Genomic DNA, 24,772 nt, shown 5'->3' on the forward strand with positions numbered 1-24,772 from the left:
AACACACTAAAACCTCCAGCCTAAAAGTTTAGGTCAGGGTCCAGTCATATCACCAAACTTTAAAACCTTAATATAGTAGTATAGTAGAGTGGTTTTGTGGGCGCACGACAGCAAGGTCTTCAGCGCCCGTGCAGTGTCATTTTAAAACCTTAGTCACACTTATTGCATCATCAGCTAAAATAGATCCCCACCAAGATTTGGTCCTGCCCTTACATCATAGTATAAAAGGCACTCTGTTAAAACATGGCGTAAAGAGATTTACACTTAACAAGCACAACAAAACAGGGGATCCTCTTTTACCACAGTAAAAAGCCATGTGTCAGAAGGCAGTGCCCAATTCTAAGACATGTGAGAGTCATCTCATCCCACCTGATTAACTCGCAGTGGCTGGGTTGTTGACTTTGCCAAACACACCTTATTGGCCATTACTGCCAGTCATTCCTCATCCCACAAGTGTATGCACTTCCTGTGTAGTGCAGAAATTACAGCCTGCAAGGGAATAGGACCATGTGCCACATCCTGTTCTCTGCAGGCCTCCTTTGCAGCCTGATCGGCCTGTTGATTTCCCTACATCCCTACATGACCTGCCCCCCCCCCCCCCCCCCCAGCAGAATGATACCTGCATACCCCACCACTGAAGCAAGAAGAGCTGGCCATATACCAGCTCAGCACAACTTCTCAGCTGGGTACAGGGTCTGAAAAGATTGTAAGGCAATAAGAGAATAGGAGCAGATGAGAAACCATTTGCCCTGAACACAATCCATCTGTGCCAGTGCTTTCAGGGTCATGTGGAACTATACTGTGAAGTGGGTATACTCATCAGGAGGCTAATTCTGGTGACATGATCGGGGAACACTACAGAGCAGCCAAGGGAATTCCCTTGTCTGGAGCCATGAGTGTAAACTACTATGAAACTGTGACACATATCTAAAATGTTGAAAAACAGAGATTGGAAGGTAAAATCTGGCATACTACCTTTCTTAAAATTAGTCCCATCTAAAATAAGTCTGGGTCTCTGGAAGAGCCAAGGTTGAAATCAGCTCCAACCTTGACGTAAAACTTTAAGATCAGCCATACCCATCTCAAAAAGGCAATCCTGTGCGCGAATCCCATAGGGCCTCGTTGCTCATTACAAAAAAGCCGTGCCAGTGGAAGCTGAGCTACGGTATGGTACACAAATGGATACAGTGTGGACAGTATTTTGTATGTGTGGCACACGATAAGTAGCTGTCACCCGATGTGAAGTGGTGGTTCACATGCCTCTGCACAGAGGCTGGAAATGGGGCTTGTTCTGAATGCCCCAGTGGCCAACCACATCTCTTCAAGCTGCACCATTTCCAAAATATTTAAATTACAGGGTCTCACAGACCCATACATCATGCACCCATGATGGAGCTGAGATCACACAAATGCCCTGCAAAACTAGAGCAGACAAGTCCTGTCTGCTCCCCATGTGCTGTGGCTAAGACATTTTAAAATACTTAGATCCTTATGAGACCTTTTTTAGGGTCCTTAAAATGTGGTAACCGTGTAAGCTAAGAGTCAAATATGAGACCGAAAAACCTCACTGTGTCTTTAAAATTAACAACTGTATCCCTCATCCTTAAGTCAGGAATGTTTAAAATGGAACCAGAATCGTTGAAAAGAACACACAAAGACTTCTAAAAGAAGCTAACAAGTTTTCTTTCTTTCATGCGCATGCCTGTCAATGATTCAATGCTTCTGCTTTTCTGTGAATCGTCTCCTTGACTCCAAAAATGTTCAAAACCCTTATTTATTAAAAAAATATGACACAAAAATTCAAGCCTCGTCATAGAATTGGGTATGTTAGTGAGATACAATGCATGTTTCATCGATTACATTCACATTTCCAAGAACTAATGAGCATTTGTTTCACAAAGCCAAACAACTTTCAGACAACACTGTCCAGATCTAGTCAGTATTTTTCGCAATTTGTTTGACCATATATAATAAACATGCACTACTTCACAGACATTAGTATACTGACTACCAAGGGGCCACCACCAGCCAATAAAGAACCTTATGCCTGATGTGTACTCACAGGTGGCCACAGTAGAGTTTCACACCTGACAGTCAGCATGATGGTGAAACATGCATCACTATGCGTGCAGCAATCAACATCTTAATGAAATTACCATTGCCTAACACTAAGGAAAGTAACAACTGTTCAGCTGAAAACAAGAGACTAAAGCCTTCAACAGGAACTCTGAAATAAATTTTAAAAATTGCAGTACATGTTTCTCGTCTTTTGTCACACACTTTCTATTGTATTTTAGTATCATTAAATGGATGAGAAGCTGCTTCATCAAGATATCAGGAAGCCTTGATGAAATTTTCACACTATAGAAAAGAACTATTCTTCTTGACACAAAGTGCTATAAGGACACACAGTAAGCCCCTATTTAAAAAGTTGTGTGCACTTACAGTACCCTTAGAGAAAAAAAACTTTAAGGACTTCACAAAGAGATTCAATTCCTTTGACAGACGCTCTTGGTTGGATGGGCAAGAGCAGAGGACTGGAAGGCATTGCACAAGAACTGACAGTACAAATTCTGACGGAACCAAAGGAAAGAGTAAGCTTCATAGGAGCAATATTAGAAGAGTTTGAAACCATGAGCAGTATCAAACGGGGTGATAGATTGTCACCAGTTTGGACAATATAATGCTGACCAAAGTGCAGAACAACAAATGAGAACATAGCGATACCAAGATGCAAATGGGGGACGGAAAGATCAATAGAGCCCAAGTCGACTGCCAGTCTAGACTTTTCCACAGCTGCCCCATGGGGTAAGGGCACACGCACTAACACGTCATGCTCCAGTGGGCAGGAGCAGGTAGTATAGGCTACCCACCAGATGGCTGTAATGCACATGTTCTGTGCATGTCAACCTGTTTGGCCACCTCTGTTCATGGGTGTTGGCCAGTGGAAAATGGCTGCTTACACTATGGGCCGGCTGCGTGCCTGAGTATCAGCCTTTTGTCCCCTCCTGGCCACTCGTGCTCTTGTCCACCCAGACGCTCCTGGTTGGGCACGTGAACTGGAACAACCTAGGCCTTTGCAGATGACACAGCAATAGTGAGTGAGTGAAAATAACAAGCAAAGAAACAACTTAAGCATGATAGCTAAAAGTACTGGACTGAGGATTGTCTACAATAAGACAATGACTCTGAATGCTCTGTGGAAAACATCAGAAAGCACCCTGCAAAAGGTGAACAAATTTAAATAGCTTGGGGTATATATCACAAGATGAAACAGGAACAATCAAAGAATAACAGAAAGGGTCAGAAAATGAGGTCAGTCTTTGTTTATCTGTTCATCATCTGTGCATCTTATGCCATTCTTACACAAGACATCAGGTCAAGTCTTAGTCTGGCACATCATAATATTTTAATCATATCGAGACTATCAGTGAGGCATAATTTGTGCCTAACATTAAGAAAAGTTTTGTTTTGTTGTGCCGTTGTCAACGAAAAGGTGCTCTCCAATATTTTATTTAATTTACAATATTGTTGCTTTGCTTGTAGTAGTAGTTGATTTGTCTGTCAAATCAATCATGCCACCTAAGTACACTTCAATTGTTACATCTAGCAGCAATGCACAAAACAAAAAGCAATTATGATCTGCTCAATCGAGCAAGGAACGGCAAGCAGCATGAAGCAGATTGTTTATGAGTTGCTCAACTGTATGCATCAGAATCAGAGGAACAACAAACTGTAATGGTCAAAGTGGAACATTTACAAACTACTCAAAGTGTGCATTGGGATCAGAAGAGCAACAAACAGTAAGAGTCAAAGCAGAACATATATGAGCTATTCAATCTCAAAGCTGTGCATGCCAACTTTAATCTTTGTGCATTCCAGTACAATGCCAATTATGACTACAATCCTCATCCATGTGGAAGCATTAGCAAATTGGTAAGGTGTGTGGGCATTGTTGTGCACAAAAGTTTAACAATGAAATACCAGGAATGTGCTGTGCAAATGGCAAATAATAGACTTCTGACTGTTTCTACTACCCGAACCTCTGCTTTCAGGCAAATAAACCAATTCGTAGTACCTTTAACAAAACATTCGTACATATGATTCAGCATTTCAAGTGACATCTTTCTGAGCTGAAGTACTTCAAGAGCAATATATGCCAACTTTCAAAATTAAAGGGCAAATATTTCATCACACAGGATCACTTCTGTCAGTTTCTGATGCTGAACATAATTTTTTACAAATCTACTTCATGGGCAACAACAATCAACAACACAATGTACTGATAAAATTGTTCAAAATATCAATTGATAACTTGCCAGTGGATAGCGAAGCAATCCATGAAAGAGATGATGATACACTGGTCTGACATAATGCACCTACAGTCAATGGAGTAGCAATTGTTATAGATGGAAAAGAATGTGATATGCGTAATATAATTCTTTAGCAATGAAATAACACAACAGTACATATTGCTGAAACATACTGATCTTACAATGCATTATAGTATTCCATTATTTTTTGGGAGGCGGAGGGCAGATACCACGTAAATACTATGCAAACAAATTCAGCTACAGGTAATCATATTTATTTTCATTTTCACACATTCTATAGCAAAAAAAATCATCCTTCATACATTTGTAAATAAGATTTATATTTATCTTATCACTTCTTTCATTTTATTTTTTCTTACAGGTGAACAACCCGTAAACTGTTTCACCAACATGTACTGGACACGTTATGTGGAAATTGAATATAAACTCTCCTTTTCATTCAAATCAGTTGTTGCACTCTGAGAAGTACATTCATTTACGATACGTTACTACGAATGATGGAAACACCAACAACATTAGCAAAAGGGTCATACTTTCGGCAACGTTCACTGGCAGTCTGCAACACATGCATGAATAGGCACAAACCAACATTATATAGACATCCAGACCATTTTATCACATTTGCATGGAATCTAGCACAGGGCGAGACAGAGCGTCCATTGTCTGGACAAGTTCCAACTAATTTGGGCCAGCCTAAATTTTCAAACAAAAATTCATGAAACTAACGGGTTTAATTGTGAACCATCACACTGATCATGAAAAGAGACAGTGCGTATTTTCCATTGAATCACAAGAAAGTGGCCTCCCTTATGCATACATTCTTACAAAACAAAAATATACTCAGCTCAAATTCAAGTCATTTGTGCAGAAATACCAGATCCTGACTATTACTGTTTGATGCTATCACCAAAAATATTGTTCATGGACCATGTGGTGCTATGAACCCACAATCACCATGCATGGAAGATGACAAAACCATGAAAATTTAGCACAGAAAATGTACTCATAAAAATCACTCTGGTGATAATGGCTATCCTCAACACAGATGATGTAAAGGAGATGATGGAGGTTGCATAACAACAAGCAGAGTGAGAAACATCAATACTGAATTTGGCAACACATGGATTGTCACATGTTCACTTTTGTTATTGAAAACACTTTAAGCACATATCAATGTGGAATACTGCAATTCTGTCAAATCAAAGTACATAGGCAAATGCATCAGCAAAAGCACTCCTGTGGCAGTATTCTGTGTTGATAGTCCCAATGCATGCACAAATGAACTTATTCAGTTTCAAATAGATTAATGTACCAGCAGCAATGAAGCTGCATGGCACATTTTGAGTTTCCCAATTCACGGTCAGCATCCCAATGTTCATTCATCTTAATGTTTACCTTGAAAATCTATTTCACAGACAGGACAGCATGAACATTGCTGTTGCACCAGCACACTCAATACTGACAGAATTTTTTGCTCTGTGTGAAAATAAATATATTTTCCAAAACATTACTGCATGCAGAAACACCAACATACATGGAATGCCACATTGAAAAAATTCCAACAACGTAAATAAGGCACACGAGTTAAGTTGTCCAAATATGCATGTCTGATGACGCATTTAGACACTACATTCAAATAATGCCAAATGCTAGTGTTTGAAAATGTTGCTGATAAATATCAAATGTCCAACTTCATTTGCAAAGAAGTGCCAACCGTGTAGAATGCCAGATGCATGGAGAAGCTTGTCAAGAACTTCATTTACTCAAAAATGACTAATATTTGGAAATTACATTGATGGATATCTTTTCAACAGTCAACCATAACAAATATGAACATTATTCGCTGCTGTTCCTACCACATGTTTGCCATCCAGCTGTAACTATCTGTTGGGAAAAAATTCAGAAAGGACTTGAGCAACATTTTGTATGGTAATCTTACCAATAATAACACTCCATTTTTGGACAACATTTTCAATGAAGTTCTGGCCTATACTATCTACAGAGGAAGACACAACTAATTTTAGAGAGATTGAGAGAATCATGTCCTCTGTTAAGGAAGTATTTTTCAAAGCTCCTACCCACATTCAGTCCTTTAAGAAAGCAGATCCAAACAAGCTCCTCCCACATGAACCCATCTTACACCTTGGTGCACCTGGCTCTTGGCAGCTTTATATTACACTAAACACTACCAAAGAGTCAGAGGTGATACAAACATTCAACTCAGCTTTCATTGCAAGAACTGAGGCAGCTGCTAAGAAAAACAAGAATGTTGTGTCTTTGGTATTTTTAAGAGCTCCCTTCCAATATCTACCTGTTGCAGTTTAATGAAGAGAGTCTGCATCTCTGCACCAAAATACGCTGTACACATGATCTTCAAGGGGCAGGTGTATCTGATGGAAATATCTGGTTCTGTGGGTACAACACATGTCACTAAATTAGGGAATATTCTTCCGAGAAATTACAGTTATGAAGAAAGCGTCCACCATTAGTCAGAGGGAGAAGTTCAAAAGTTGATTGTATTAGGGGCCATGAGTAACTTTGTCAATAAAATAAGCACATTCACCTCTCCTCCTCAGCCTTCAAAAAGTACTGAGGGGGAAGAGATTTATATTTACCAAGCAGCAACTTTAAAAGAAGAAAGGAAGGTTAGGTTTAAAGTCCCATCAACAAGATCATGAGTGACGTAGCACAGGCTTGGATTAGGGAAAGGCGGGGAAGAAATCGGCCATGCCCTGTGAAAGGAACCATCCTGCTTCAAACGATTTAGGGAAATCATGGAAAACTTAAATAGGAATGGCTGGATCCAGGTTTGAACTGTCATCCTCCCAAATGCTTGTCCAGTATGCTAAACACTGACACCCCTCTCGGGGGAAAAAAAGTACTGAGACACAAAAGAAAAAGTTTCACTTTGCAATATTTAGAAAAGTAGTTAATTGTGTACTGCAATAGAAACTCTAATATAAAACTTAAATACTTGTAGTGTTGTCAGGCCAAGGGTTGTGATCATACACAGATACAAATCTCAAGTGCTTGTTTTTATGTGAGCAACACATGAAAAATTTTCACTAGCTACTAGATTTTTCACTAAAATATTATAAAAAGAGAAAATAATTGTGGCATACGTAAATATCTCAACTGCTTATGCATGTTTTCAAGTGGCACTCTAAGGAATAGTTAATTGATTGTTTTCCATTAAGAACTAGAATAACTGTGTCAAAATCACAATAAAATTTTCTATGCCATTATTAGTGTTCATTATATTTTACATTAAAATTCTCCTAAAAAGGAATATTCCAAGACAGTAAAGGGATACATTCACTTTATAAAAACCTAAAAATCAGGGCCCTATTTATAAGTCACTGCTAACATGCATAAGGAGATGGGGGAGGCAACTGGCTTTTCGAGCAGAGTCAAAAACATGTCCATGAGAGAAGTGCTTCTACAGTGAGTGAGAGTTTGTTAGCTTACAGTAACACTATGCTCTCATTAATTGATGAGCATGTTTTAAATCTGATAACATGTCCACTATTTTTACTGTGTGTTGGTGTTTGTGTTTTATATTTTTCAAAAATGTAATGTAAGACATTTTCATGTTCGTGTTTACACTTCTCATGTACAATCTCAGTTAGTTGCAAAGATCTAAAAATGCATGGTTTTACTGATAATTTTCATTCTAAATAAAATATTATCGAGTGAGGTACTGCAATGTTAAAACACTCAACTTGCATTCAGAAGGAACAGGGTTCAAAGCCCTGTCCTGGCATCCAGACTCGGTTTCCTATGGTCTCCCCAAGTTGCTAAATGAATGCTGTGGTGGTTCCATTGAGAAGGCCAGTGACAACATCCTGCCTCATTCTTGACTAATCCATTCCCAAGTTTGTATGATAAGAGTTAAAGGATTACAAATAATATTACAAGTTCATATTTGTTTCTGTTATATGTGTGCAAGTATTTTTGATGCAAAGCTAATGTTTGTTGAATTTGTTCCTTGTATTAGAGATCTGAAAAAAAAGATAAATAAATAAATAAAATTAATGAAGTTGTTCTGTTGTTGATCTTACGTTAAGTTCTGGCACTTTAATAAATCTTTGCGCAATCATTTAGAGGTTGAATGTATATATTTTTATCCTAACATGGTAGCAGATGAGCATGGTTGAGATTAGCATTGATTTGATATATAATTGAGATGTGTTTAATAGTGTCCGAATTGACTACTTCAAGCAGACAGCTTGTGACGCGATCACCTTTTTTTTGCATACAGTTTACAAAATTATTCAACGTGTCTGTAAGCGTAAACAGAAAATAAGGGCAAAACAGCATGACTGAAGAAAAACCAACAGGTTGAAATATTAAATGGCGAAGAAAATTGGGTTACCTGGCGTACTCTCATGTAAGCTGTCTTGGAATGTGATGCTGTTTACAATGTTGTATGCGGATCTTTTGTGATACCGGAAACAAATGTTTAAGATTATGTAACAAAATTAAGTGCTTGGACGAAAGCAAATCCAAAAGCGAAGAAACGACTTGTTTTGTCACAAGAAACAAAATCGGTACTTCGAGTAGCTACACGTGAAACTGCAAAAGATGTTTGGGATAAATTACACCAGATTTGTGATATCCAGTCTGCCAAAAATATAGACTTCTTGTGACATAAGTTTCACAATATCGAATGGAAATGGTCAGGCGCTATGCAAGGTCATTTAACAAAATTTGACGAAGTACAAATAAAGATGTCTATGCTAAACAAACCAATAGAGGAAGCTTATTTTTGTGCACATTTTTAACTTAACGTAAGAACAACAGCAGAACATATATATTAAAACTTTGCAGATCTCTAATACAAAGAACAAATACATCATCAAACATTAACTTTGCATCAAGGATACTTGCACATAAATAACAGAAACAAATATGAACTTGTAATATTATTTACAATCCTTTAACACTCTCCCACAAGTTCATATTTCATCACCAAATCAGTCTTTATTTTCATTTCTTACTTCCATCCCAATCTGAGTTTTCATTCTTGATAGCTTTTTTGCTGATAAGCCCTTAGTAAGAATAGCAGCTGCCTGATCTTGTGTTGAAACATACTCGACACTGATCTTCTCATTGACTAACTGTCGTACATACTGATAGCGTGTTTCAATATGCTTAGAGCATTCACAGAATCCTGCGCCTTTGATATATTTAATAGCACTTTGATTGTCAATGCGTAAAGTAGGAATTGAACTCTTTAACAATGTCAATTTCTTTCAAAAAAGATCAAGCCATACTAAAGATTTACTTGCCTCATTGGCAGCAACAAATTCAGCTTCCATTGATTATTGTGCAACATATTTCTGCAGTTTGCTTTTCCACATTCCTGGTCCACCACAAAACTTCACTAAAACTCCACTTGTTGGACGTCTAGCCAATTTTTCACTTGAATAATCAGCATCGCTATAACCTTCTATAGTAGGTATAGTCGGTATCAGTAGCTGGTGGTGAATCACCTGGTGTCCATCCAGGCTCAATCGGTAAAGATATTGGCTTTGCATCAGTCATATGACACCTGGCTAACACTTCTTTTCACATACACAGTCTGATTAATCTTCATACAACCATTAAATCTTTGGACTTGCAAGCCAACATAACAATCCACTTCACTTACTACCATATCAAACTTTTCATGTAATTGTTTTGTGTAATTACGAACTGTTTCACCAGGTCCCATTATCAATCCATCATTCACATGAAATAAAACAAATTTTCTTTAAAATACATACAAGGATCAGCACTACTCTCCCGCAAATTTGATTTCTTAAGGTATAACTTTAAACACTAATACGGACATTTTGCTGCTTGCTTCAGTCAATACAAGCGTTGAAGCAATCTGCAAACACGGCCTGTAGCATCATCATAACCTTGTGGCTGTTGCATGTAAATTTCTTCCTCCAGTTTACCATTCAAGAATGTTGTTTTAATGTCAAATTGTTTGATGTTCCAATTTCTTTGAACAGCAACACACAAGAGGGCTCTCAGAGTTTCAAACCTAACCACAGGACTGAAAGTTTCAGAAAAATCAAGCCCTGGCCTTTGGCTAAACCCTTTTGCAACTAGCCCTGCTTTGTACCATACAACGTCATCGTTATTATCCAATTTAATTGCAAACACCCATTGATTTCCAATAGCCTTCCTTCCAGCCAGTAAATCAACTAATTTCAAAGTACTAACCTTCTGATATGAGTCCATTTCTTCATCGATTGCAGCTTTCCAATTTTCTACATCTGAGGATTTCACTGCTCCATCATAGTTCCTTGGAACTTATCTCAGCATCATCATCTTGGGTCACTCAGGTTCATCTAGGTAACGTATCGGCCTTCTAATTGTTTGTCTGTCCCTCAAAACTCTATGATCATCTGCATTTTCAGTCGCTTCTACATGATCTTGGTGATCCAGTCTTGTAATATTTTCTTTTGATATTTCGTCATCATTAGAATCAGATATTTCCATATCATTCATAAACGATATGTCAACTAATTTAGTAGGCTAACATCATTCTTCAATGATTGCTTCAATATTTCAACCTTGAATTTTACATCTTGGCTAACAATAACTGAATGCTTATCTGGAAGGTATACACGAGAGCCACAGTCATCATAACCAACTATATAACCTTTCAAAGATTTGGCATCAAACTTTCTCCGTTTCTGTGCTGGAATCCAGACAAAACAATCTGTCCCAAATACTTTTAGATGACTAAACTGACTCTTCCTTCTCAAAAATAATACTATTGGTGTCTTTCCTTTAACCTCGTTGGCCCAGTTCGGTTCAGAGTATGAGTAGCTGCAAGTACAGCTTCTCCCCAGATAATTCTGTTTTGACACTTAGCAACAGTTTTCAGATTATTCCTGACTGTTCACAACAAGCTTCATGGAGAACATCTTGCTGTGGTGTATATGGCACAGTCAAAGAATGTTTCAATCCAATTGACTCGGCATATCATCTCACATCATTATTGTCAAACTCCTTGCCACCACCAGTCCGCACTTCTTTAATGGTACATTTGATGCAAAGTTAATGTTTGATGTATCTGTTCTTTGTATTAGAGATCTGTTAAGTTTTAAAAATATATAGTTTTTCTGTTGTTGATCTTTGCACAATCATTTAGAGGTTGTGTGTGTGTAACAATAAGCTATATTTGTAATGGTACCTGACATGTCCTATGCTGTTGTGATGAATTGTCAAAGAACAAATAATGTAAATGTAACATCTGTGATTTTCTTTAGTCTAAATCATTCTGGTCTGGCTGCTCTGTTCCCATTTAGACTATCACCCATAGTAATCTAATTTTATTATCAACAATGTTGGCGGAAAATTAAAGGCTGTCAATGTACTTCCCTTAATATGGAAACATTTTGACATTCAAAAATCTTGTTGCATTTATTATCACAGTTTCTCTGCTGCTTCTTAGAAACCACATTTGCCAGTGGGAAATAGCAGTTAAACATGGAAAAAAATGGAAGGCAAAAACACTTTCTAGTCGGAATCTAAATTTGAGTTTCTAAAATAGTCTAGAATTAATGGTTCACTTAGTTTTCTGCGTCTTCTGTGATTCATAGCAATGACTACAATGACTACTTGCTATGATGTGGTTTCACAATAAAGTTAAAAGACATTGTCAAGCAGAAATTATTTCAGTTTGTTTTAAGGCTCATTACCTGCCACCACTTTCTTAACTTACAAGGGGGATGGGGTTACTCAAATATTTTTGTAGCTGCATACTTTGCTCCTTTTGTGCAACAGTAAAGCTACTTTTACTCCTAGTGGTGTATTTATGCATGCTGTTACAGTTTTCAGATTATTCCTGACTGTTCACAACAAGCTTCATGGAGAACATCTATATAATTAGTTATCTGTTAGTATGTCTAATTTATTTAAAAAGGTGTCATTAACAAGTTAGATGATGGACACACAATGGTATCCTTACAGAACTTTTCTGAACTGTGAAGACTGTGTGCCTGTATGTGAAAATGCTCAGAAAATTAATATACAGAAAGCAATGTTATGCAATCAACTAAAATGAAACTAGTCCAACAAGTGAAACCTTGTTTTTCTGGAACACAAGGAAAAACTTTACGTTTAAGAGGATTAATACGAATAATTTCAGGGCTTCAAAAAAAATACAACAAATACATATTATAATTAACCGATGCTGCTTCAGTGTGTGGAAAAAAAGTCCCTTCTCTGTGACGTCTGAGGAAAGAAAAAAAATGCTTCTATTTGTTCACAGCTATCATGTAGACAGAAAGACACTATAATGTGTGGGTTTGTATTTAATATACTGTAATGAAACATTTTATATACATTGTCTACCAACTTTTTTAAATTAAACGTTTAGAGTTATTTAAGTGTTAAGCTGTTACAGGTTTAATGCCGATGGGGATAAGTATTTTGCACTATATTATGTATAGATGATTTCCAGAACAAATAAAATTGTATCATAATTATCACCTTACTTCGGTACGTCGGTTTTCAAATCTCACGTGTAAATCTCTGTGGCTCCAACGTTGTTCGCACAATTACGTTGTAAACAACAGGAAAAACTGATGCCCATTACGCAGAAAAACCAAACGCCAAACAGTTTTGACTCTACATGGAAGACGATTCATTTATGCTAGCCGTAGTGGCGCTGGGGTCTGCTACTACTACAAAAAATCGCACTGTCAAAGAGTTGTCACTAGCCGCATGAGGCACGATGAAAATGTGAAAGCCCCTAAGACACTGAAAATAAATTAAAATTGAAATGCCAGTGCACTTTTTCTTTTAACGTTATCTAATACTAAATGATGGCAATGTTTTGTTCACGAAATCTCTCTTTAACTTTCCGAATTGGTCACTGTCTTTCTTTCCTCTTTATGCAGAGAATCTTCAGAAATCTGTTTTCCTAACTGGGTCCTCAAACTGCTTCTATCTCAAGAGACTGCGCAGTATGCCAAAATTGATTTTTCTCATATCACGAACACAAAAAGTATGATTGTCATTAATGTATAACTCTTTTAGAAATGCTTCTGCTACAGACTGTAAAGGTATTTCATGAGTAGGCACACATTTTGTGCTCGTCAATGTTTCTTTGCTGAAAAATAAACCAATGCCATATTAAGAAACTAATGTCATTACTGTCAGTGACAAGTACCTGGCACAGCTTCAACAGCCGCTGATAGTTCATTTTGTAGATTCCCTTTCAGTTAATTCAGCAGCAGGCACTAACATTTGTACTCTACACAAATGCGTTCCGACTTGATTCACAACCTAGTGCCCCAGCATCTCCGCTACAGTGCTGCCCTCTTTGAGACAAGCTTGGTGCACAATTTGCTTTCTTGAACAAAAATGGTGGAGCGTAATGGTAAATGCGGTGGGAACCACCAAACGTTTCTGTGTTGTCTGTTAGACTAATGTGAAGGAGCAGTTCATAACTAAGTTTAGAAGATAGTACTGTGCGTTTTATTTATATCTAATGTGAATATTCTCCAGAGTATGCGAGGAAAATGCCCTGAAAAACGAGGAGAGCTCATCGCTAACGGGAGGTGACCTTCCGTAAAAGAGGACGCTAAATTTCACGTAATTATTAAATTTACTGTACAAAATATACATTTAAAAATGTAAGTTATTGCGTTGTTTTCTTTTGTTTATAAAAGTGTCACTTACAATTTTGTTTAAGCTACTATATTTTCGCCGATATTGCAACTTGGATTTTCCATTCAACCAGATGGTTTTCGTAATTCTAGAAATAATTTTCGTAATCTATAATTTTTACAATTCTGTAGGGTAACTCAATATAAAAATTAATTTTATTTTTACTACGTATATTGCATTTTCTTCAGAATACTGAATGTACTACAAAGCCTGCGACATTTTCACACAATCCAGTGACAATGAATTAATATTTACAGAATATTATAGTGTATAAGTCATAATCGAATTTATTACTGCTATACAGGTTTGCATGTGGTGATGAGGTTTGAATGCGCTGCCCCAAATCGACATCCAAAATATTTATTAATGTTTCATAAACTTAGGTTATGTAATATTTCGTATGCAAGTAACAGAAATAACAATACCCTGTTTTATATTTCAGATATTGAAATGGGTTCGAAAACAGCTTCTAAGACGGGTAAAGGGAGTGGAAAGCAGAATTCGGGAAGAATGCCTACTGCAAAGGGACAACAGCGACAAAAAGAGAAAGATTCTCAAGAACAGGACGTGGTGCATCGAACAGACTTGTCTGTTCTGAGGCAACCAATAAACATAAGCGTTAGACGAGTTTGCGACATTGTTAAAATGTATCAGACATGTACTTCTGAGGTTAGTACAATGTTAGGATGTATTCTATTCCGCCTCCACTTCTGATGTTTTCTTATGTACTGATACATAGCCGTTTTCTAAATTTGTTTAGTCCACTGATGTTGTGTATAAATACAGTAATTAACATTTTTGGGTAACAAATTTGCTGCTTATGAAGTATGACTATCAGGTGTTATTTTCATTGCATGCCAAAACATCACTTCCAGTATCACATACTGATACTTAATGAGTAAATTACATAGTGGGAAATACTGCAACCAACTACAAGTTTTTGTTGAAATGATAGTATTGCTCTGTTACTTGAATTGGGCTGTAGCCCATCATCAGGATGTAGCACTGACTTCTTTGCAAGTTTTGCATTTGTGTCCTAAGTTATAACAAAGCTTTTGTGATTACATAGTGTACAAAAGATTTTATGTTGGTGTTACACAAATGAAAAACTTGCAAAGATGTCACTGCTACCTTCTGACGATAAGCTCAAGCCCAAAACCATTTATGGTACAATAAACACACACCAGAAAAACTTGTTGCAGGTTACAGTATTTGCTACAGTGTAATTTGGAAAAACAGCTATAGTTTTCTCCAAGCAAAATGGATACTTAATGAGTAATTTATTACTTGGTTAGTTAAATCAACATAACAGGGCAAACTTGTTTCTTATAGGAGATTTAACTCGTAATTGTAATCATCTACAAAAAATGTGATGTTTGGGAATATGAAACTAAATTTTAAACAATTAATGTGCAATGTATCTCCCAAGTGGCCATAAAAAAGAAACATGTAGTTTGATTATAGTTATTTATATTAAGTAATTACCTAATGCAGAAGTGATTTCACACCAAAATTCCATTTGTTTCAGCTGAAACAACTTTTGGACAATGAAGTGGAGATTGTGTATGAGTGTAAAGTGTGCCGCAATTTATTTAGAAGCATGGCCAATATTATATCTCACAAGCGAGTGTACTGCAGACAGCAATACAGTGAAGCTTATTACTCCTTTAACAAAAGACATACGGTATGACATATCTTCAGTTTTTTGATCCACAAGTTTTTTTATGAGCTTTTATCTGATTTAAAAATATAAGGATGTAAAACCAAATCTCTGTCATGGGCATGACTGGAAATATAATCTTAATGAAGCTGTTGATTAATTAGTCCCCTTTATTACAACTTTTCACTATTTTCATTGATCTTGGGTCTACAGCTGTGACAAACTGTTTAAGTGATAACATCTGGTACAACTTTACAGGGGCTGTCCACACTTAACTTGGAAGTATATGTTGGTAAATCATGTCACAAATGAGCATGCACAGCATACGGATGGCCCCTCTTAAAGTTTGGCCTTCTATGCCGACTGTAACTGTGAGCTTTACATTATTTGTTGTACTATTGTACAGTTTCAGCCTTAAACCACTTTTCAGGCATCAATACATTTGTCAACAATTCACTGTCCATCCAGAAAAGTTGCGAAACTGATTTTATTCCTGCTGTAGAATCGACGTCAGTGTGATACAGTGGCAGCTTGACCTGACAACTGTAAACTACTGATATGCATTCGACCAGACTTTTGTCAGCAGGCAGTGTAGAGTAGTGGACAAGCAAATGTAAAGTGTCAGCATTGTTGTCACAAAGCATATTGGAGCAACATCTCTAAATATAGTGTTCAAGATGTTCTCCAGAATGTTTTAAAGAAGAGAAAAGCATGTGCAAAGTTTGACCAGCACGTCTTGACTCCCGAAGAAAGATGATGACATGTGAATGACTGCCATGACTCAATTGAAATGTAAAACTTGGAAAATTCTCCACTGGAAAAAATCATCGTGGATGATTATACTTGGTGTTATCAATACAGACCTATGAACAACATTCCAAAGGAGGATTTTTCTGACAGTTTCAGATGGTTGTGTGAATGTTCTGTGCATTGTACTCAAGTGGAGGGAAACTGTGTAGAACACAAGGCATAACTGCCATCTTAACAATTCTCTATTTTTTATTAATCCAGTCTCAAAACTTTTTGGACTGATGGGATACATTTTCAAAAATCAGCGATGGTACATTTTGCCATACTAGTCTCTTGCACATACTGTATGTGAAGAGAGTTACCAGCCATTATACTTCTACATCTACATCTATACTCTGCAAACCACTATGAGGTGCACTGCACAGGGTACATCCCATTGTACCAGTTATTAGGATTTTTTCCAGTTCCATTCGCGTATGGAGTACAGTAATATTGATTTTTTTGAATGCCTTTCTGCATGCAGTAGTTATTCTAATCTTATTCCCACGTTCTCCATGTGACCAATACATAGGAAGATAGTAACTGTTCTCGAAAGAACAGATACCATTGATGACCATGCAGCTTCTCTAGAATAAATGATAATTAATTGAAACTCTCAGCTACCAACAGATGTTCTTATACCTCAATGGGGACAGTTGAAAATGTGTGCCCTGACCGGGACTCGAACCCGGGATCTCCTGCTTACATGGCAGACGCTCTATCCATCTGAGCCACCGTCGTCTGTGCGAATGTGCACAGGTTGCCCAAACTCTTACAAGAATTGTTACCTTAGAGGGCGCAAGTATTGAGTGGATGGGCAAATATCTATTGAGTACATTACGTATGTAGATCGTGGACAGTTGGGAATGTGGGTCTCACGGGAAGTGTGCAAGGGATAAGTCCCTGCAGTTGCACTATTCATCTGTGTCGTTGATGGCTCAGATGGATAGAGCATTTACCATGTAAGCAAGACAGGGGCTAGAGTCTCAGTTGGGGCACACATTTTCAACTGTCACCATTGAGGTATATCAACAACACCTGTCGACAGCTGAGTGTTTCAATTAATTATCAATACATAGGAGATTGTAATATATTCCAAAGTCATCATTTAAAGCCGGTTCTTGATACTATATTAACATACATTCTCAGGACGGTTTACATCTTTCTTCAAGAGTCTTCCAGTTAGTTCCTTCAGTACCTCAGTGACACTCTTCTATGGATTAAACAAATCTGTGACCATCTGTGCTGCCCTTCTCTGCGTATGTTCAGTATTCCCTGTTAGTGCTATCTGGTACGGGTCCACCGAGCGAGGTGGCGCAGTGGTTAGCACATTGGACTTGTATTTGGGAGGACAATGGTTCAATCTCACATCCGGCCATCCTGATTTAGGTTTTCAGTGATTTCCCAGTGGTATGCTCCAGGCATATGCTGGGATGGTTCCTTTGAAAGAGCACGGCCGACTTCCTTCCGCGTCGTTCCCTAATCTGTCTGGTCTCCTCCCTCACAACAACCCAACAACAACCCAATGGTAAGGGTCCCACATACTTGAGTAGAATTCTAGAACCAGTCACCTGAATGATTTGTAAGCAGTCTCCTTTGTAGACTGATTGCGCTTCTCCAATATTTTACCAATAAACTGAGGTCTACCACCTGCTTTATCGACTTAACAAATGTGATCATTTCATTTCACGTCTCTACAAAGTGTTACACGCAAGTATTTATATGAGTTGGCTGATTCCAACTGTGATTCGTTGATATTATATTCATAGTATGGTATATTACATTTTTTCGTTTTGTGAAGTGCACACTTTTAGGTTTCTGAACATTTAGAGCAAGTTGCTAATCTCAGCATCACTTTGAAATCTTATCAAGATCTGACTGGATATTTATGCAACTTCTTTCAGATAGTGCTTGATCGTAGGTAATTGGATCATCTGCAGAAAGTCTGAGGTTACTGCTAATATTGCCGGCAAGGTCATTAATATACAACATGGACAACAAGGGTCCCAGATCACTTCCCTGGGGCACACCTGAAGTTACTTCTACTTCTGATGATGACTCTCCATCCATGATAACATGCTGTGTCCTCCCCACCAAAAAGTCCTCAATCCAATCACAAATTTCACTTAATACCCCTTATCATGGAACTTTTGACAATAAGCGTAGATGTGGTACTTGGTCAAACACCCTTTGGAAATCAAGAAATACTGAATCTACCTGGTTGCCTTGATTGAAAGCTTTCAGTACTGTATCTCATGTGGGGAAAGTGCAAGTTATGATTTATAATTTAAAATTATGTCTATTACCAAATAGCATTGCACTCAAATGGTACATTATCACTGTACAGTAATTAACGTAAGCGTGGCTCTACAGAAACTACAATATTTTCTATAGTGCCTTGCCGGCATCAATTAACACTGTCCATGCACCTGCCTCGAAACATATGTTGATAAAAGCTACTGTTTTTTTATTATGTTCTGTAGTTTCCATCAAGGAGGACAGCCCTCAGGAATGTGGAATGAGTCAATGTATAAATTAAAAGAATATAGGCAACTCATAGAAACTAAATAATTACACTGTATTAACAACAAATTATCACCATATTGCTTAATTTTATTGGTGCTTAACACCAACTAAATATTAAGCTAGTAAATTAAAAGGAAAGTCAGTACTATGGGGGGGGAAACCTTATGCTTCCTCAAGTTGCTGTTGTTATCTCATATTGGTAGCTTAATATTTAGTTATTTATTGTTTCTGCTTCCAATCTAGCTAATAGAAATTTTCAGTCCTTCAATAGCTTGTATAAGGAGAGGCTAGTGAGAGATGTTTTTTTTTTTAACTACCTTTTGAATTACTAGAATGTCCAGGCATTTGCTTTATTTTAAATGGGGGCTTGTCGAGTACGTTAGTAGTAGAGTGTGTATACGAGATCTGTTCAGAAAATTGCGGAACATTCATAATTACGCACCAGCGGTGTTTTGGAGCAAAATATGGTTGGTGTTCCTGCTCACACCTGTCTTTAATGTGTAACTACCTGAAATTTTATTGTTGTATGTCTGTTAGTTATTGTTCATTTCCATATTGAGTAGAACGTTGTGTCATACAGTTGCGAATTTCAAGATGCTAAAGTTAGAGGAGCAATGCGTCTGCATTAAATTTTGTGTGAAACTCAAGAAAATCTTAACAGAGACACACCAAATGATGCAAGAAGCCTATGGTGACGAGTGCTTAAGCTGCAGTTGATGTTACGAATGGTTCACATGACTTAAAAATGGCTCGTCTGAAGTTAAAGATGACTCTCGTTTAGGATGCCCTTTGACATCTTCCAATGACACTCATGTCAGGAACATCAGTGAAATTGTGCATGCCATTCAAAGACTGACTGTCAAAGAGATTGCAGAAGAATGTACCATTTCAGTTGGATCATGTCTTGAAATCCTGACAGAGCATCTTGGAATGTGTTGTGTTGCCACCAAGTCTGTCTCATGGCTCCTGAGACAAGACCAGAAAGACCATAACCTCACACTCTGTAAAGAACTTTTGGATTCACAAATGAGCATGAGATGTTTCTTAAGAGAATCATAACTGGTGATGAGACGTGGGTCTAGAGTAATGATGTTGAGACCAACATTCGGTCTTCACAATCGGTCAGGAAAGGTTCTCCAAGACTAAAAAGAGCTTGTCAGGTCAGGTCAAATGTCAAAGCCATGCTGATAGTTTTCTTTGACTTTGAAGGATTAGGTAATCATGAATTTGTCCCAGAGGGACAAACTGTTTTTAGGTGCTACTATCAGTATGTTTTGTGATACCTGTGAGAAAATGTGAGAAGGAAATGGCCTGAAATGTGGCAAGGCAAGTTGTGGCTCTTGCATCATGATAACTCACCTGCACATTCATCCCAGTTGCTGTGTGACTATTGCACAAAAAGTGAAATCACTGTGCTGCTCATCCTCCTTATTCTCCAAACCTGGCGAACTTTTTTTTTTTTGAGAACGCCATTGAAAGGATGAAGATTTGCAATGACTGATGAGACAAAAGAAAATTCACAGGCAGCACTTTGCATGATCCAGCAAATGGCATACCAAGACTTCTTTCGGAAGTGGAAACAGCATTGGGAGTGGTGTATCAGTTGTGGAAGAGAGTATTTAAAAAGGGGACCATGCACAATAAGTAAAAGGTAAGCATAGAAAAATATTGTGGACAAAGTTGCCCCCTAATTGGAAAGGTTTTTCCTACCCTTCACATACACTGGCACCTTTCCCTTGTAAAGTGTGAGAGTTGTACATTACATGTATCAGATAAGTGTAGATGACTGTAATGGGTGCATGTTTAGTATTGATGTCATGTTTCCAGTGTAAGATGATGATGAGAAGGTAGAGAGGGTGAAGCCCTGTGCCGGCACATAGCCTATTCCTCTCAAATAACACCAAGGGGGCCACCATGCTTAACTACCTATCTGATAGATGGATCACCACCAATAGTGTTACATGCTCTCTCTCTATGAAACAGTTGTGGTGATATTTGAAATTTAATCCAGGACATTGATGAAACATCTGGTGATCAGGAACTTTACACGACCACCCTCCTCTCCTTTGTCGGAAAAGCAAAGGGAAAATTACTGACCATGTGTGGTATACCCGAGCAGTAATGTGGCATATGAAACATGATTCTTCAAATTTGGATGTGACTTACAATGAATGTTTACTGGGTACTGAAGAGCAGAAGAAGAAAAAATGGTCTACACAATGAACCTTGATAACAGAAATAGTAACAGTCTATCTGAACAAAATCCATCTCTGAGGAATTTCTCAAGAGACAAATGTAACAAGAAGACATGACTCTTTGGGAAAACAATGCACAGTGAAGGGGGGACGTGTGAAACTCAGTGTGCAGTCAGATCGTTTACCAGAGATAAAGTTGTTCAACAGAGTTTTGAAGAGTCTTCAGAACAAGAGCAATTATAGTTTGAACTCTTATCCCTGCTTGTAACATTACAGCAGAAATTTGAATGTTGAAACTTACTCTCCACCTCAAGCTTGACTGTTGCCAAACCCACTGTGCTTTATGTAAATTTAGCCAAGTATCTCTCTTTGATATTCACTTTTCCACTCTCTCTTTGTGATACAACGACATTGATTGCTACGGTGCTTTGTTTTGACGGTTTGCTTCTCCATACATTGTTTCATGTGCCTTATTCCTGCCTCTTCTTCTCTGCTCCATCTCATTTCCCTCTCCCTATAAGCTGTTAAAGTAATCTTCCTTCATTGCACTTTGCAACTGCCCCCTGCCCACCTACCCTCCCACCCAATTACATACTACACCTTACATGTTTTTTGCTATGTTGTCCTGAATGACTTTGCTTTGTCATTTGCTACCAAGTTTTTGAGTGTGTCTTTCATCCAGGTTCCTGACCTCTCTAAGAGTCCATAGTTTTTTAATCTTATTTTCAGACATATTTCACAATGAATTAGTTTTAATTTATTAAGGAGATATTCACATAAATTATATCGCTGGGAGTTTCCAGATCTGATTTTAACTCGTGAGAGTAGTCATTGTATTAAACAAACATAAACTTTTTTGCTACAGGAATTTTTCTTGGGAGAAGCAGGATTTGGATCCTCTCTTGCCACCCGGTTTTAGGTGTCCCTAAGTCATGGCAAGTTAATGGTGGGAAGATTTCGTAAATGTAGCAGCAGCTAATTTCCTTCTTCATCTTGGTTCAGTTGAGCTCCAGTTCTGTTTCTAATGACCTCACTGTCAGTAATACAGCAAAAATTAAATAATATAACATTCTATCAGTAATTGTACAATATATCAGATTACAGCATTGAAAGTGTGCTGAGAGCATTTACACCAATAATGATTGCTTGAATTGGTATATATAGTATTACCAAAATATTTCCACAGAAGGTCGGCCGGTGTGGCCGTGCGGTTCTAGGCGCTTCAGTCTGGAACCGCGTGACCGCTACGGTCACAGGTTCGAATCCTGCCTCGGGCATGGATGTGTGTGATGTCCTTAGGTTAGTTAGGTTTAAGTAGTTCTAAGTTCTAGGGGACTGCTGACCATAGATGTTAAGTCCCATAGTGCTCAGAGCCATTTGAACCTTTCTCCACAGATCAAAATAGTTGTGGAAGATACTTTCATGCACACAGTTGACAAGACATCCTACACTACGACTTTAAAACTGCAGTGCATTGAGTTGAATAATATGATCCTCTTGGTTCCCCCGTCTGACAACTTATGTAGTTCTCACAGCTATCTAGGATAGCAGTTCATTCCAGAATTATATGCACCAAAATACATCTGTCAGTGTCAGTAGTACCTTGCAGAGAAAAAACTACTGCAAAAATAAATGAGAAACATGTATCATTTTGTGTATACATGTGTACGTGTAGGTGTATGTGTATCATTTTAAGATTTTTTTAAATTTTCAGATGGATGATTACACTGTGATAATACAGCCAGAACCAGTTGTTACAGCATCTTCTGAAAAAGAAAGTTGGAGTACAAGTGACAAGGCACCTTCTCATGAGAGTAATAATGAGGTTGTGGCATTGAGAGACATAAAAGCTACAGTGCCTCGTATTGTCAGTTCTTCAAAACCTAAGAAGGATTTAACTCAAATAATAGAAGAACTTTCTGATAAGAAAGGAATTAAAAATTTTAAGGAAACTGCTGCCCATTATTCAGCTTCCAGCCTATATGAAGACATTAACAGAAGTCTCATTTCAAGAGCTCAGCAACGCAAGCAGCACGCTATTCACCTGGAACCAACTGGAAGCTCGTCTGGTGTATTCCAGACAAAATTACATGCTACAACATCCACAACTATACAAGCAGAAAATATTGATCTCATGAAAGCTCAGGTATGTCTGCCTATAAATGTGCATGTTTTATTTCATTAGTGGTGACAAATTTCAAAGGAAATATACATTATCCACAGCTCAGCAGTTGGTCTCAGTGGTGAATTACAGTCTATTCTCTCAGACCTTTATTACACACCCAAGATTTTGTAATGTTGTAATAAGTCTAGATCTGCACTTCAGACATTTGTACTATTATGTAAAATATGGGTAAATAAATTGCAATTCCCATGACAAAGAGAGAGAACCTGATAGTATTAGATTATAAAATCTTTCATAAACTTCTAGAGCCTGTCAAGTCATTTAAATATCTAATGGTAATACTATGAAGCAGTAGGAAATGGAACAACCGCACAAAGTCAGTAGTAGTGAAGATAACTAGAAGGCTTAGATTTGTTGGGGGGGAGGGGGGTTGAGAAAGTGTAATGCAAACCACATTAAATGTTAGTGTGAACAATTCTAAGAGCAGGCTGTTGCTCTAGTATTTTATTTATTGAGTTGATGTGACCATAGCCATAAAATTAAGATATGCACTGCTAGGATTGTAACAGATCAGCAATGCCCATACATAATGCTCGTAGTACTTACACGAAAGCCTTTTGTGTAAATTTAGAAAATTAGTATTCAGTGTGCATTGTTCAACACTTCTATTTCTATCACTGTATGTCTTGCAAAGTATCTGTGGAAACAAGGTAAGAGAGTCTAGTGCACATACGTAGCAACCGTCTCTGTACTACCTGAATATAGAACTCTAGATTTGGAGTATAGAACTGCAGAATCCTGTCATCTGCATCATGTGCTGTATTGTAGTCAGGCAAAAAGTACCCATTTGACTGAACATGAGACTTTAACAGCATCCTAAGCAGGGGTTTATCAGTTCAGTTTAATATGGTAATACTTCATTAAATGACACAAAGATATCCAGAATAGTTCCTTTCTTTACATATGCTAAGAATCGTGTAGTCTCTCTTCTGGGTTAGTTCCAGCAAATGGTAACAAAAATAGACTAACTTAAAACTGTGAAGGCATATTTACTGTATACAGGTATACCCTGCAGGTAACTGATAATCATTTGCAGTACTATTTCCGAAATTCATTATCTATCACATTGTATGTATCTCCATATTACCAAAATACACATAAATAGTACCCAAAAGTGCAGGTTACCATCCTGAAAACTTTACATTTCATATACTTTTGGGAAAAATACACTGTCACATTTGCAGAATGTGTGTCTGCGACAGTGAGTGACACAAATAATGCTGATAAGTAATGCATCACCTCAGTTATGAGTATGTAAAACTGTATTTTGCTTTAGATTGAGAAGCACATGTACATGTTAGCAAGAGTTTCTGGTAATGGAGTAAGCTACTAGTGTAGTTAAGCCCAAGTTTGAATTATAAGTAGCAGCATGTCTGATCAAACAATGTTAATTTTGTTCCAGAAG

At 37.7% G+C, this 24,772-nt stretch overlaps 2 protein-coding genes across 2 annotated transcripts in view; one reads left to right on the top strand and one right to left on the bottom strand.

The window, feature by feature from the left end:
• Window positions 1-13,667, bottom strand: part of LOC126237194 (ubiquinol-cytochrome-c reductase complex assembly factor 1) — a 149,202-nt gene extending 135,535 nt beyond the window's left edge. The window contains exon 1 of the mRNA XM_049947073.1: window positions 13,513-13,667. Within this exon, the coding sequence (XP_049803030.1) occupies window positions 13,513-13,545 (33 nt within the window). The 5' untranslated portion in view covers window positions 13,546-13,667. The remainder of the gene's footprint in view (window positions 1-13,512) is intronic.
• A 14-nt stretch (window positions 13,668-13,681) lies between these two features.
• Window positions 13,682-24,772, top strand: part of LOC126237193 (uncharacterized) — a 71,684-nt gene continuing 60,593 nt past the window's right edge. Inside the window, exons 1-5 of the mRNA XM_049947072.1 lie at window positions 13,682-13,722; window positions 13,851-13,937; window positions 14,455-14,681; window positions 15,541-15,696; window positions 22,897-23,328. Of these exons, the coding sequence (XP_049803029.1) occupies window positions 14,463-14,681; window positions 15,541-15,696; window positions 22,897-23,328 (807 nt within the window). The 5' untranslated portion in view covers window positions 13,682-13,722; window positions 13,851-13,937; window positions 14,455-14,462. The remainder of the gene's footprint in view (window positions 13,723-13,850; window positions 13,938-14,454; window positions 14,682-15,540; window positions 15,697-22,896; window positions 23,329-24,772) is intronic.

Source organism: Schistocerca nitens, chromosome 2 (assembly GCF_023898315.1).
Source record: "Schistocerca nitens isolate TAMUIC-IGC-003100 chromosome 2, iqSchNite1.1, whole genome shotgun sequence".
Taxonomy (NCBI): domain Eukaryota; kingdom Metazoa; phylum Arthropoda; class Insecta; order Orthoptera; family Acrididae; genus Schistocerca; species Schistocerca nitens.